The sequence below is a fragment of the Ictidomys tridecemlineatus genome, chromosome 11 (assembly GCF_052094955.1).
Source record: "Ictidomys tridecemlineatus isolate mIctTri1 chromosome 11, mIctTri1.hap1, whole genome shotgun sequence".
In the NCBI taxonomy this organism is placed as follows: domain Eukaryota; kingdom Metazoa; phylum Chordata; class Mammalia; order Rodentia; family Sciuridae; genus Ictidomys; species Ictidomys tridecemlineatus.
Window position 1 is genome coordinate 118531352 of NC_135487.1, and position 14411 is coordinate 118545762.

Consider the following 14411-nt stretch of genomic DNA (forward strand, 5'->3'; position numbering starts at 1 on the left):
ACAAGGCATTGTACTAGAAAGCACATAGAAAATTATACTCAAAGTTGGTTTATGAAATTGTACCTAACAAGTTTTTACTGGAAGTTACATTCATGTGGAATATCCATCCATCAAACATTTTTTTTCTAAATAATAGAAACATATCAATCTGTTGACTTTTGCTTTTCTATGTGACATATATAGGCTAATGATATGAGAGGGAAGTCCTGGCACCTTAGATCTTGTGTGGTGAAGGCCAGACTGTGCATGATTTGGGGTGCAGGCTGTTTGTGATGTCCTTGATACTGGTTGTTTTTACTCCCTAGATTCAGGTATTTCCTCTGTATTTGGGGTGTTGGCATAGATTTTCTAACTCTGGTCCTCCACAGCTCTTCTTTCTCTTCTCCTGGCTCAGATACTGTCATTGTCACCAGGACAAATGGTATAAATATGACAACTAAAGGGCTTGGACACAATGAAGGAAAATTATTAATGCAAATATCTCCTGGTCCTCTGTAAGTGTGTCATGTGAATTTAGAAAATTTTCTGTGTGCGACATCCTTTTTCCTCACAGAGAAAGCATCTTCCATGTTCCTTGAGACTTCTGTGGCTGCCTTTCTTCTCATTCTTCTTCTTGCCACAGTTGTCCTATTGCTGTCTTTTGGTCATTGCCCTGTACACATTCTTATTCAGTTGTCTGTGCCTTTTCTATACAGAAAGCTTTCATGTTTATAATATTGTCCTGAATAGCCCACTTGTCAATGAAAACAAAATTTTTCTTCTGGAAAGTTTATCATTATGTAATGTTGTAAGAAAGATTATAAAAATAAAGAAACCAAAAGGTGTCTATAGGCTTGAGCCACCCTGCATTTCTGAAGGCTGCCTTTCTTGACCCTGAGCTCTTTCACTGTCTCTGCACTGTGAGAACTGAGGATATTTTCATGAATAACAGCAGATCTTTATTATTGTGGCTTTCTTTTTCAGAGCTGGATTCAAATGATCCTTCAGGAATGAAGAACTCTCTGAAGCTAGAGGGTGATTCTATGGATGGCTCCTTCGCCAACAAGCATGGCCGCCACATCATAGGCCACATTGATGACTATACTGCTCTCAGAGAGCAGATTGCGGAGGGGAAACAGCTGGTTGAACAGATCCAGTCTCTCCTGACACCCACATGCAACTTCCTGGGCCTTGACGCTCAGGGCTCAGAGGTAGTCACACCTGCAGCTCCTGCCTTCACTCTTTCTTTGTGCCCTTCGTCCTTAATTCTAGTTTCTTCTCCCCTATTTATTTTTGTGGCCTGCATCTCCCAATGACAGAGGAAGCATCTTCCAATTATTCTAGCCAAGCCCTTGCTTCCCTATCTCCTTATTAATTCTATGTTCTATTCTGTGGTATAGGAAACCAACTAGATATTCTGCCTCAGAGCCACAGAGATGTCTGTGCAGTGTTGCCACCATCCTCAGTAAAGTATTTGTTAAGAGTTGATGCCCATATGATGTTGAAATCAGCACAGTCTCATGGCTCATTATCTGTTACACTCATGCTGACCCATGTGGATTAAAATCTGTCAGGTGGACAGGTACTATGGGATTCACATCCATAAAGGCCTTGTGTGTGGAAAGAGTAAGAATCTGGCAGTGGGAGGGAGGCAATCTGCAAATGCTTCTCAGAGTGCATCTGTGTTCAGAGACAACAAGGGCCAATGGCTGTGCTGTCTGAGCTACCAGAGACCCATGGATGTATAGACAGAGCCTTGCATCCAGGTAACCCCCACTTCAGGGCAAGATACATACCCCTATTCATAAACCAACTAATGGGCCACAGGACCAATGTGAGAAGTCACATCTGTGCCTCTCGTTCACTGGTGCAGAAGGGTCTTTTATTGCATGCGGGGAAGGTAAAAGGTCTGTAGAGGACATGACATGGGAATGAGCTGTGACAGCCTTATATAGGGTGTCCAGGTGAGGAGTCATTCCAGGTAAAAGGAGCCACACTTCAGTCCTGGGACCTCAAAGGGATGAGCTAGGGTTTTGCAGGTTCAAGCAGCCCATGCTTTGTGCCTCATCAACAAAGAAAGCTTGAGTCTTGTGCAGGGCTGCAATGTCGTGAGCCCTGTGATGTCTCAACTTCAGTGATGTCCATGGCTCCCTCCCACCTTTCCACAGGCACCAGGCAGCAAATGTTTCCATGAGCTAAGAAGCAGTGCTCATGCCCTGCAGCGCACCCTAGATGAGTCAGCCTCCCTCCTGACCATGTTCTGGAGAGCAGCTTTACCAAGTATCCATGGCCCTGGGCTGCCTGGCAAAGTGGTAAGAGGCCAGTGTTGTCTTCTGGTATAAGCCCTGCTCTTCTGCCCCATGAGATTCTGTATTCTCAGTTCCAGGGCTTTCTGAGGGTCAGGAGCTACACAGGTTGTTAGAATGTGCTGGATCTTAATGTAGCATCCTGGAGGGAGACCCCTGGTGGATGTTTTCATTGAAGCTCTGATTACCTTACTTTGTCCTCACACCCCAAACCCCAAGATAATAATTCGAAGAGAAGAAAAGGAAATGGAGAAGCACAGACATAGATGCCATGGTAATCTATAAATATCTGCTTCCAATAAATCTGAAGTTTGAACTAAAATTCAGGGGCCTTTGAAGCTTCTCCATTCCTCAGGGCTTCTTGGTCAAAAGATCAAAGGAAGTCACTGTGATCCTGCAGCTTCTTTCAGTCATGCTCCTAGAATCCCAACACACCTTTTATCTCTGTTCCAGTCTGGGGAAAAGGTAGAGCCCCTAAAGAATTGTCCTGCCTTGGTTGGACTAGAATCTGGATCCGCTCACTAGTTTTTATTTCCATATTAATGTAACTGGTATGTTTGGGGAAAAAACTATGCTAATTACAAGGAAGCACTTTACCATCTTCAGATTCGTACAGACATTTTGAAATGTGAACACTGTCATCAGGTAGCCCTGTGTCCCAGACATAGTATCTCTGAAATTCCAAGTCCAGCATGGATGGGAGAAGGGTGAGACAAAATTACTTCAAGGACTGATTTGGAGGTCTTGTTCACAGTTGGGAGTTGCTGTGGGTCTGGAGTCAGGGTCTCCTTGATCCTTGATTGGGGGCTTTCAGGTTCTCAACATTCCTACCTGTGGTCTTTTTCTCAACTGTTCTGAACTGAGGGATTGAGAAGCTATAATGAAGGGAACTCAGTCTGCTGAGAAGATTGGAGTTCTGCTTCTGATTGGTAGGAACCACAAAGAACTGGATACATTCGGTCTCCAAACTGTTGTCTGAGAGCTTGTCCTTCTTCCCCAGGATGAATCAATGGAAAGGGAGCTCCTGGATCTGCGAGCCCAAGTATCGAAACAGGAGAAGCTCCTTGAGAGCACAGCTGAGCGTCTGAAGACTGCTAACCAGCAGAAGGAGAACATGGAACAGTTCATTGTCAGCCAGCGTAGGTGCCCCTGAGCTGTGGAGCAGCAGAGGAAAGGGCTTGTCTTGCAGATGTCCCACTTGTGCTGCAGATAAACAGTGACCACAGAGGCACTGGGAATGTTGGGAAGGGAGAGTCTGATGCACTGGGCCCAACCCTCCTGTGACATGAGCAGTTGTGGTTGCAGAAGGAGGGGGAGAAAAAGGGGTCAGCAAGAGGCCATGATTGAGGGGTGAGAAGAAAATGCTCTAGAAAATGCATGCCCAGCAAGTAGGGCCCAGCTGGAAATTCCTTCTCTCTGGGGCTCTTTTCTTCTTTCAGTGACCAGGACACATGATGTTTTGAAGAAGGCAAGGACTAACTTGGAGCGAAAGCATCGATTCCATCTTACACAGTCACAGAGCCTGCTTCAAATACATCACCATCTGACATCAGCTCTGTAAGTGACCCTGACCTCCTTTACCTTCTAGGAGATATCAGGTTCACCACACAGGTCTTAGCTCCTGGATAGCCTCCTCTTAAGATTCCATCCCTTCACCCTCCTGCCCGCTCCGCTTTCTACCCTGTTATTATTCTCCTCTCCTCACCATCTCTCCCCTTTAGCCCAATTTTCTCTCCTTGATGTCAGTCAAGCAAGGAGCCAGAGAAATGCAGTTCAGTTGGTCCCTGAGGGAAGAAACTTTCAAAGTCTCTCTGTGAATTAGTTGTCTACCAAGAGATCTTGAGGCCATAAGTGCATTCTGGACTTTCCTGAACTACTTTATGAAAAACCAAATAAGGCATAACCTTATAAATTGACTTTAGTGCACAAAATTAGGTTAAGAACAGCATTTTATTTTAACATCTCATTTTCTTTAAAAAACATGAAGGAAGATCCATTTGGTCTCCTGGATATAAAAGAAAAAACTGATAATGAAAAAAAGATGTATGAAAGATGATATGTCATGAGCTTTGTAATGTTTTGAACAACCAATAAAAAAAAGAAAAGAAAAGAAAAAAATACACTTTAAGGGAAAAGTTTTAAAATATATACATATAGCAGATATTCTCTACTTTCACTTAAATGCTGTGCTAATAATTCCCTAGAAATCCTATTAAGAGAAAATTCATGTGTAACTGATTGTTTTAAATATGAGAAATTAAACCTTTAAACTTATATGGTAAACATCAGAGCAGTTGAGCATTCTAGGAATGTTCCTAAGTTGTACCCTGAGAGCCTTGACACCCATAGTGTGATCAAGCATGGGATGTATATTAACTAGCTCTTGTTTTCTAATTCCCTTTGGTTCTCTGAGAATTGCTTTCTTTCCTGAGCCTCTTAACACAACACTTAGAGGATTGGCTCTGTACAGCCTCTTCCTATCCCTGCCAAGTTAACCCACAGCCTCCAGTTCCTGCTGGCTCCCTCCAGTGTGCAGGCCACCCTCTTTTGTTCCAAATTTCTGGTCTCTAACTCCAGGCTAAATGTTAACTGGTTGTATGCCATTGGCTGGCCCCTTTGCCTCTGTGAGCTACTACCCTTCATCTGTTAAAGGTGGACCATCTCTGAGGTCCCTGCCAATTTGACTTCTCCTTATGAAAAATGAGACACACAATTAACAGGGGAACTTGCCCCAATATGTCCTCTTCAGTACAGGCTGTTTCTACATGTGCGTGTTTCATGCTTCATCCTTCTTTTCCTGGAATATGACAAGGCCTTTATTTTTCTTCAGACCACATAACATGTAGTATGAACTGGGTAATAAAAGGACAGTAGTAGGATCTGACCATATGACATGCAGTAGGGCTATGGCTGGGGCACCAGGGATTTGGGTGCACAGGGAAGCTTATCCTCTAAGCTGGAACCTGGAATCTCCTCCAGACCCAGTGCATCCCCTTGACTCATTCTTTTTACTACCTCCCACCATGTTTATGCCTTCCTGCATGCTTTGCCCTAATTCCAGTGTCTGGGCATCATAAGTGGGGTCTAACAGTTCCATCTGAACAGAATTCTTTTGTTTACTTGCAGGTGAAATCGTTAAGGGTCCTTCTGTGTGCTCCAGCATTGAGACCCTTGCCTTCCAGGAGCCACAAAAGAAGCAAAGCCACCACAGGTCCCTGCATTGACAGGTCACATGATTAGTGTACGCTCATCTTATGAAATGTGGCCTGTGTCACAGAGAGTGGGAGTGGACCTAGAAGAAAAATGCTCCAAAGACCAAACCACACATCAGAGAAAAAAAAAAAAAAAGTTCTATGGTTGTGGTCAATGTGCCCAGGATCCAGCAGCACAAACAACTAAGAAATAGTCCTTTCCCTTCCTTTCTCTTCCACCCCATCCAGAGACAACAAAGTCAAGATCTTCAGCTGACCTGCACACATCTTCAGGACACCATTCTGCACCTGGCCACTTGCTCATCTGCCTGCTATGGTGCTGCACTCTTTGTGATCCCACGTTAGTATATGCTACATTCATTGGCCCTGAACTCCATGTACATATCTACTCTAAGCAAATTCTTAATTATTATTAGAAATAAATTATTATTAGTGCTTCTCAAGTTGCATGATCAGAGTCAACACTGATTTTATCCTGTGTCTTTTTCTAATGTAAGCAGGTGGAATTATGAACTGCTTCATCAGCCTCCTATTGCTTTGATTTGTTGAATCTTTGTTATCTGTCATCTCAAAAGCATTTCCAATTTTCCTTGTAATGTTTTTCTTTACCCCATATGTATTTTTTATATAAAGTCTTTGCTTTATTTGAAACTTCTGTTGATCTTTCACTTATTTTTTATTGTTGACTCATAATTGAATTCTATGTTCAAATCATCTATTCTCAATAAATCCTTGAGGAAATTTTGAGTCTTGCTTTATGACTGCATTTGTTATCTTGCCTTCACTGCTTCGAAATATCGGAGATAAACTTTTTTTCCCTTGTACTTTTTCTATTTTCTATTATTGTATATTAAACTTATATGTTTCCAACTGTATATATGGCAGTGGATTTCCTTTAGTTATTGTCAACATTTCGCCATATAATGTTCTTTTTTACTAGGTCCATGTTCATTTTTCAAATATATTTTATATGTATTTTCACATGCATATTTTTGAATATTCATGTTTTATATATATATATATATTAATACCCTAACTTTAACCTTTACCCTACACAATATTTATTATTAATCCTAAATTTACCCCATTCCTAATCGAACATTAATATAAAAGCATATATAGCAATATGAATATTCTTGCATACATATTCAAATATCCAATTGATAATTGTATACATAAGTATTTATATATGTTCACATATAATTTATCTGTACATTTGGAAATTAATAAATGTGTATTTATATATCTCACACCTTATCCTATCCCAAAACACATATATTTCTATGTATTTTAATGCACATTTTTACATGTACATTCTTATAATTACTCGTTTTTCAATATACTTATTCATTGCCTAATGTTTATGTGTAATTTGACTTGCCTTCATATATCATTGGTATATTTGCATATATACATTTTTATATACATATATATACATATATCTGCTTTCACAAATTAAAAATGTGTCTTCCTAAATCTCACATTGAACCCTTCAGAATTTCAAAACATCAAAATTGCACATGTACATTCTTAAAATATTCATATTTTTCAATATACTTATTCATTCCCTAACCCTAACTATATACAAAATTTAGTTCTAACCATAGTTTTACCCCTATAACTACCCTACATTCAGATAAAAGCATATATACTTATATGAATACTCATATGTATTTATATTTACATACACATTTATCACTTATATTTGCAGAAGTGTTATTATATATACATATATAAAATTTATCTTTGCATTCACATATTAAAAATTTGTATTTATATTTCATATTAACCCTTTCCTATTTCAAAACATATAGTTATGTTAATTTTTATGCAAATGTTACCATGCACATTCTTAGGTGTATTCATTTTTCCAACTAGTATATTTATTCCCTAAAGATAAACGTAAATGTAAACCAAAATTTGAAAGTGATAATAACCCTATATTTACTTGTATACTTAAACCTACCTTTAAATAAAAGCATATATAATAATTTTAATATTCATTTGTAAATAACTATGTATACAGGTATCAATGTTATATTAGAATATGTATAAGTATGTACTCATATATATATAATAAATCTGTGCAGTCCTATTTTTAAAAATCTGTATTCATATGTGTTATGTTAAAACTTTTCTTAGTTCAGGGCTGGGGCTGGGGCTCAGTGGTAGTGCAATTTACTGGCATGTGTGAGTAACTGGGTTTTTATACTCATCACTGCATATAAATAAATAAAATAAAAGTCAAAAACTAAATTTTTTAAAATAATAAAAAATAAAGTCTTCCCTAGTTCAAAACATATGTATTTATTTATATTTTCATACTTATATTCATGAGTTATTCTAATGACTATTCTTGGTTGTTCATATGCATTTTTTTTACTAACCCTAACCATTACCCTACACAAAATTTAACACTAAACCTAAATATAATCTTATACCTAAATCTACATTAATATAGAAGCATACATAAAATTGTGAATATACATGTGTAATGAGTCACATATATTTAATTATCAAAAATATATTTGCATATATATTATATATGTATATTTATTTGTGTATTCACAAATTTAAAAATGTGTATGTATATGTCTCACATTAAACTCTTTTCTATTTCAAAAAAATATATTTTTATATATTTTCACATGTACATTCTTAGAAATATTCATGTTTTTTGATATACATATTCATTCCATAGCTATATTGCTAACTCTTGCCATAATTTAATACTAATCCTATGCATACCCCTTTAAGTAAATCTAATTTTACATAAAAGCTTATGTACTTACATAAATGTTTTTGTGTATTTTGATACATATATTCAATTTTCAATGGCATATTTGCATATTTTTGTATGAATATATATTTTTTATTTCTGCATTTGCAAAATAAGAAATGTATATTCATACAACTCACATTAAACCTTTCACTGTTTTAAAACATATGTGTTTATATATATTTTCATAGATATTTTCACAAGTATATGTTCTTTAATATTCATGTTTTCTGAAAAATTTATTCATTCCCAAACATCAACCGTAACCCAAGCCATAATTTAATACTAACTCTCACAACATCCTTATACCTAAACCCATTTACATAAGTATATGTGCAGTAATATGAATGTGTATGTGTATTTCAACTTAGATATTCAATTACAAATGGTATATTTACATATATAATTGTATATGCATATATAAAATTTATCTCTACAATTACAATTTTAAAATGTGTATTTATAAGACTCACTTCCCTATTTCAAACATATACCAAGGGCATAGTGACACAAACCTGTAATCCCAGTGGTTCTGGAGTCTCAGGATGATCTGGAGTTCAAAACCAGCCTCAGCAAAACAAGGCAATAAGCAACTCAGTAAGACTCTCTAAATAAAAATTGACATAGTGCTAGGGATGTGGCTTGGTGGTCAAGGGTGCCCCTGAGTTCAATCCCTGGAAACACCTCCCAAAAAAACAAACCCATATATAGGGATATATATTGCCATACAAATACACTCATGTACATTCTTATGAATATTCATGATTTTCAATATGTATATGTTAATTCCTAACCCTACACTAAAAACAATAGCAATCCTAAATTTAATATTATACCTAAAATATTAATATAGCATCATATATAATAATATGAATATTTTTGTTAATTAGACACGTCCATTTCATAAATATTACTACATATTAATATACATTTATCTGTGTTTATAATTTTTAAAAAATGTGTATTTATGTCTCCTATTAAACCCTTCTCCATTTGAAAAATGTACACTTACATATATTTTCATGTGTAATTATATTTTTGTTTTTGATTTACATATTCATTCTCTAATTTTAACCCAAGCTATAATTTAATATTAACTCTCAAAATCTCTATACTTAATTTTACATGAATGTGTATGTAGTAATATGTTTATGTATATTTTGACTTATATATTCAAATTTCAATGGTATATTTGCATATATAGCAATATGTTTTACATAATTTATCACTGCATTTGCAAATTAAAAATGTGTATTATGATTCAAATTAAACCCTTGCCTTTTTCAAAAAACATATATTTTCATACACATTTTCACGTGTACATTCTTATGAATATTCATGCTTTTGAGATATATATATTCATTCCCTAGCCCTATGTCTAACCCTACACTATTCCTAAATTTAGTTCTATACATAAAACCACATTAATATAAAGCATATGTAATAATACGAATATTCATGTGTAATTAGACATAAATTTAATATCAATGGAGAAAGAGTGTGGCATAGGGAGGCAACTTACACGATGATCAGAAAGCAGAGAAAGAGAGAAACTCTTTTCTCCAGATTCAAAATGTATACCTCATAGACATGCCTCCAATGAACAACTTCCTCCAGCCACACCCCACCTGCCTTGAGTTTACCACTCAACTAATTCACTGATTAGATCAAGACAAGCAGTCAGTCATTTCTCCTCTGAACCTTCTTGCACTGTCTCACATATGAGACAGTGTGAGACAGTGATTTTCTTTGCCTTCAACTTCATTGATTGGCATGAGACAGACAATCTTTTGCAAGGCCTCACTGACAAAATGTAGTTCAACTTCATCTACTTGTGCTTATCTTCCTATGTTAGCTCTCAAAATATTTTGTGAGTGCTACTCAAGAAAATATGAAATGGTGATCAGTTCTGCTAACACTGAGTATTTGTTTCACTAATATCAAATTTCTACCCTGCTGCTCTGTTTCCATGCTTTTCTGCATATATGATAAACTTGAGTCATAGGGTAGTATTTTTGAAGCCATTTTACAATGCCAATCAAACCTGGCATTTTTTATATTAATGGTATGCAGGTCAGTCAAGAGGATACCACTATAAGCTATAATTCACATGTGCACAATCTGGGATAATTCTGTGACTATCAACTGGTTGGTGGTAATGAGATGCATCCCAATTTCAGACAAGCTAAAATGTGAAGAAAAGAATACTCTGGCAGACACCCATAGAATCGCTTCTGATGATTCCTTCTATCTTTCTGAAAGTGATGAGAAATGCAGTGTGGTGAGCATGGACAGCACCCTGGACAATGTCCTGGAGGAGGCCACCTTCCTGTGCACTGCTGTGCCAAGGATTGAGGGCTCCTTCAAGCACTGGTGCAGTGGGGTCCTCGAAATGAGAAGGTGCAGGGGACCAACCGCAGTGCTCGATGGGCCTTTTTGTTGTGTGCTTTGTGGACACTGTGATAACCTTAGCAGAGTGCCCCCATAAGCATCAACTGGCAAGGCAACGAGGAGAACATGGCCCTAATCACAGCTGTGCCTGCAGGACACCCCACCATCACCAACTACCTGTTCAACTATTTCTCTGGTCTTGATCTTGAAAGAAGGAACGTGTTCAGCTTTACTGCCATGATGAAAGTCACCATGTAGGGCTAAATGGAGTGTTCCAGAGTCCTGATGCAGGGGCAGATATACATGGAAGGGACACGCGTCATGAAATATCCCTCCAAAAGTGAGCCGCTTACATAGGCTGGGTGGAGGCTGCGTGCAACCCTCTCCCGAACAGTTTGGGGAAAAGTACAGGCTAGAGCTGCTGCTGGGCTCTGAGGAAGTTCTGAAGCCTACAACCTCCCAAAAATGCTTGCAGAGACTCACTGAGTTTGTGTGGTCCATGCTGACCTAGCACTCCAGCTGGGGCCTGGAGGATGGGAGCATCCTAGACCATATGATCCCGATGAGCATAAGCTTTTACAGTCCAATTGTAGCCATCATTGCCAAACTGTGAGCCCTGAGGACCTTTCCTGTGTGGGAAAAAGGCAGAAGGCAGTAAGTAAATCCTAGCAGCTAGCAGGGAACCAGGACACCCTTGCCCAAGAGAGGGCTGAGGAGGAAGGCACTGAACAACAATAGCAGACTTCTGAGGCCCAGAGGGCCTCCAGAGAGGAGGTTCCAAGAGTCAGCACTCCATCTCTTTACCTGCCAGGGGCCCAGGGGCCAGCCTCTGCCAGGTGGAAGGCCAGCCTCCTGTCCCACAAGCTCCTGCATCAGAGAAGTGAGTGGCCAGGTGTGGTGGTCCTCAGCATCCACATGAGCAAGGTGCAAGCACCCACCTTCCAGAGGGACCAGAAGGGCAACACCAAGACAGCACACACCTGCAGATCCCCAAGTGGCAGGACAAGAGTCCAAGAAAGAAAAGAGGAAGGCAGAAGGGGCAGAGAGGAAGTACCAGGCAGAAGCACAGGAGGAAAGGCGGGCACCACACTGGAGGAAAAGGACATGAGGGGGTCTGTTGAGCAGCGGACCTGTGTCAGGCTAGCAGCTGTGGACTTGGTGCATAGCCCCAGGTAGGAGGTGGGTGGGGTCATGCAAGAAGTTGAGACATGCAGGGGAGGGGAGATACACAGGGAGGGGGCCCCAGGATGGATGCACAGAAGGATGCACAGGGCTCCTACAGTATGCTCTGCCAGTGCTGCACGGCCTCTCCTAACAGACTTCTTCCCAGAATCTAGGAGGTGATGAACTGTTTCTAACTGGGAACAACACAAACTGATTTGTCTAACGCCCATTCTCCTAGCAATCAATACACCTAAAGGACAATTTACCCAAATGTCACCATTTATAGAACATCAATTAAGAAATTTTAAAAAAACCCAATTGATCAAAAGGCAGTATTTTTGCATTATTTTGTATTTTATTCATTATTCACCATTCTGCACCATTTTACAGGTGATGTGGCTCTTTGTATTTAAAGAAGTTTAAATACATGTGCCCCAAGACCCTTGGATTAAAATATTTGTGGTGGCTATATGAATACACACAGAACTCATGGGTTCTCCATCTTTTTACCATTGGTTTTAGCTTTTACCTTTTCCATCTAATTGTGGGTGCAAATTTGCACTATATTTTCCTATTAATTTGATTAATTGATGCTGTATATTTATTTTATTTGATGGAATCTTTGACTTTTACAGCAAAATGATCAAGTGAACTCTTGGCCATACAGTAATAATAAAAATCATTGTCAAAATTTATGAAATAATGCATAAATAAACTTGCATTTATTGCTAGATTCATTTTAAACCGAGACTTTGGATTGGATACACCACTTAGTAAATCTTTAACTAGTTATAAGAAAAAAATTGAGTTTTAATAAGAGGGGTAAGTTTAAAAAGTGATTAGTAGAAATAGAAAATTAAGTCATATGCCCTTAGATAAGTCAAATCTGTATATCCTTAAAAGGTAAAAACTATGCAAAAAGGATGAGAAAACCAGAGTGATGAAGTTGCTGAGGTGGGCAGGAGGGTGATTTTTAGAAACAGGTGGTTAGAGTTGAGTATTAAGTTAGATGTTTTAGCAAATTTCAAAGAGTATTCAGCACTTTCAGGACAGCCGTCTCTTCCAGGCTCAAGTGGAGTTTACTTTTATTTTTCCTTTGGTAATTGTCCCTGATGTTCAGTTCATCCTCATGCCAGCTTTATAAAATTTCCAGGATGTGAGGTCTTTGGCAGAACACAGATGTGATTTACCTGGGTCCTGAGCTCTCAGTGGAGTTTTCTGTCTATGCTTTTATCTCCAAAGCACTGAGAAGTTTTTAGTGGATTTTAAAGTATCTGTCACATAGGCACTTTATTTAAATGTTAATTTAAATACTGGTGACATGAATTGAAACTATTGTACACAGTTTGAAAGCTCTTTACAATAACCCTGGATTCATGCTGACATGTACTTCTCTGTCTCATGATGCAGGCAGGGGCTGGCACTCAGTTCTCCTTGCTGCTTCCTATTGGCACTTCTGGGTGTGGAGCTTATCAAAGATTTCACACTATTCCTTCCCAACTTAACAGATCAAAAGGCTGCACCCAGGCTGTTGGAGAGACTGCTGAGATAAATATACCATGTAGCAAAGTCAGATTTTAGCACATTTCTCCTAAATCCCAGAAAGGCACCAGGATGAATGCCTCAGAATCCTGGACCCATCTTTAGAACTACCGATGTTTGCTGGATTTGGAACACCCCTATGGCTTAGAAGTTGAGGTTGGTCACATCACCTTGGAGAACAGGGCTGCAAATGACCTCATTTATCTTTGGAGTTGTACTGTGTCCCTGGCATTGTGGCATCTTCATACCATGTCTATGGAATCCGTAGCTTTACCAGTCTTACCACAAGCCCCTCCCTCATCAGCTGAGGGCCCAGCCAGGCAGGGCCAAATGGACTCTGTTTTGTACTTCTCAATACTGGATGCCCTGGGGACCACCTGGCAGCTTTGCAACATTTCCCACCCTTACTCCTAATGCAGAGACTGTTGCTGTGTTGCTCTGGGGAAACTGAACATCAGTGTTTGAGTTCCCAGGAGACTACACTGCAGCCTGTGTTGACAACTGCAGATTCTATTCTCACTGATTTAGAGACTGTTCTTCCTAGACACCCATCCTGAGTTCCTACAAGAAGCTCCAACTTTGAAAAATGCCTAATTGTCATTGGAACAGCCAGTGTTAGGCAGATTCTTCTCTGGCTAATTTGGCATCTGGCTGCCACAGATTGTCTAATAATCCTGCCTCTTAAGCACCATGGTATATGGGCACTGGGAATGGCATGGAGCCCCACCCTGACAAGCTGTGGCTCTTTGTTGCTACCTGACCAGAAATGAACATTCCTGGTCCCATCCAGCCCTCTACTCCACCACAAGCCATTGTCAGAGTCTCCAGTGATGGGAGGACTGTCAATGGTATGGCAGGTGATTTCTTCAGTTTCTGAGTTATCGTGAGGTGTGTGACCTGGGACTTCTTTTTCGTGTTTGTTCTAGTCTTGTCCAGATGCACAGAATATGCCTGACCAGCATGAGGCATAGATAATAATATTCCTGGAGTCCACAGAACAGCTTTGAAGATATGTGTGTTTAGAAAATCCACTAAATC

General features: G+C 39.1%; 1 protein-coding gene across 1 annotated transcript; it reads left to right on the plus strand.

The window, feature by feature from the left end:
* Positions 1–823: 823 nt before the first annotated feature.
* On the plus strand, positions 824–7587 carry LOC144368360 (myomegalin-like). The gene is made up of 3 exons (XM_078027181.1): positions 824–3424; positions 3725–3842; positions 5412–7587. The coding sequence occupies exons 1-3, from the start codon at positions 3295–3297 to the stop codon at positions 5413–5415; spliced, it is 252 nt and encodes an 83-aa protein (XP_077883307.1). The 5' UTR covers positions 824–3294; the 3' UTR covers positions 5416–7587.
* Positions 7588–14411: the final 6824 nt, after the last annotated feature.

Coding starts and splice junctions, on each gene's coding strand:
- LOC144368360 (XM_078027181.1), top strand. CDS start 3,295: ATGGAAAGGGAGCTCCTGGATCTGCGAGCCCAAGTATCGAAACAGGAG. Junction 3,425..3,724: donor ACAGTTCATTGTCAGCCAGC/GTAGGTGCCCCT, acceptor TTCTTCTTTCAG/TGACCAGGACACATGATGTT.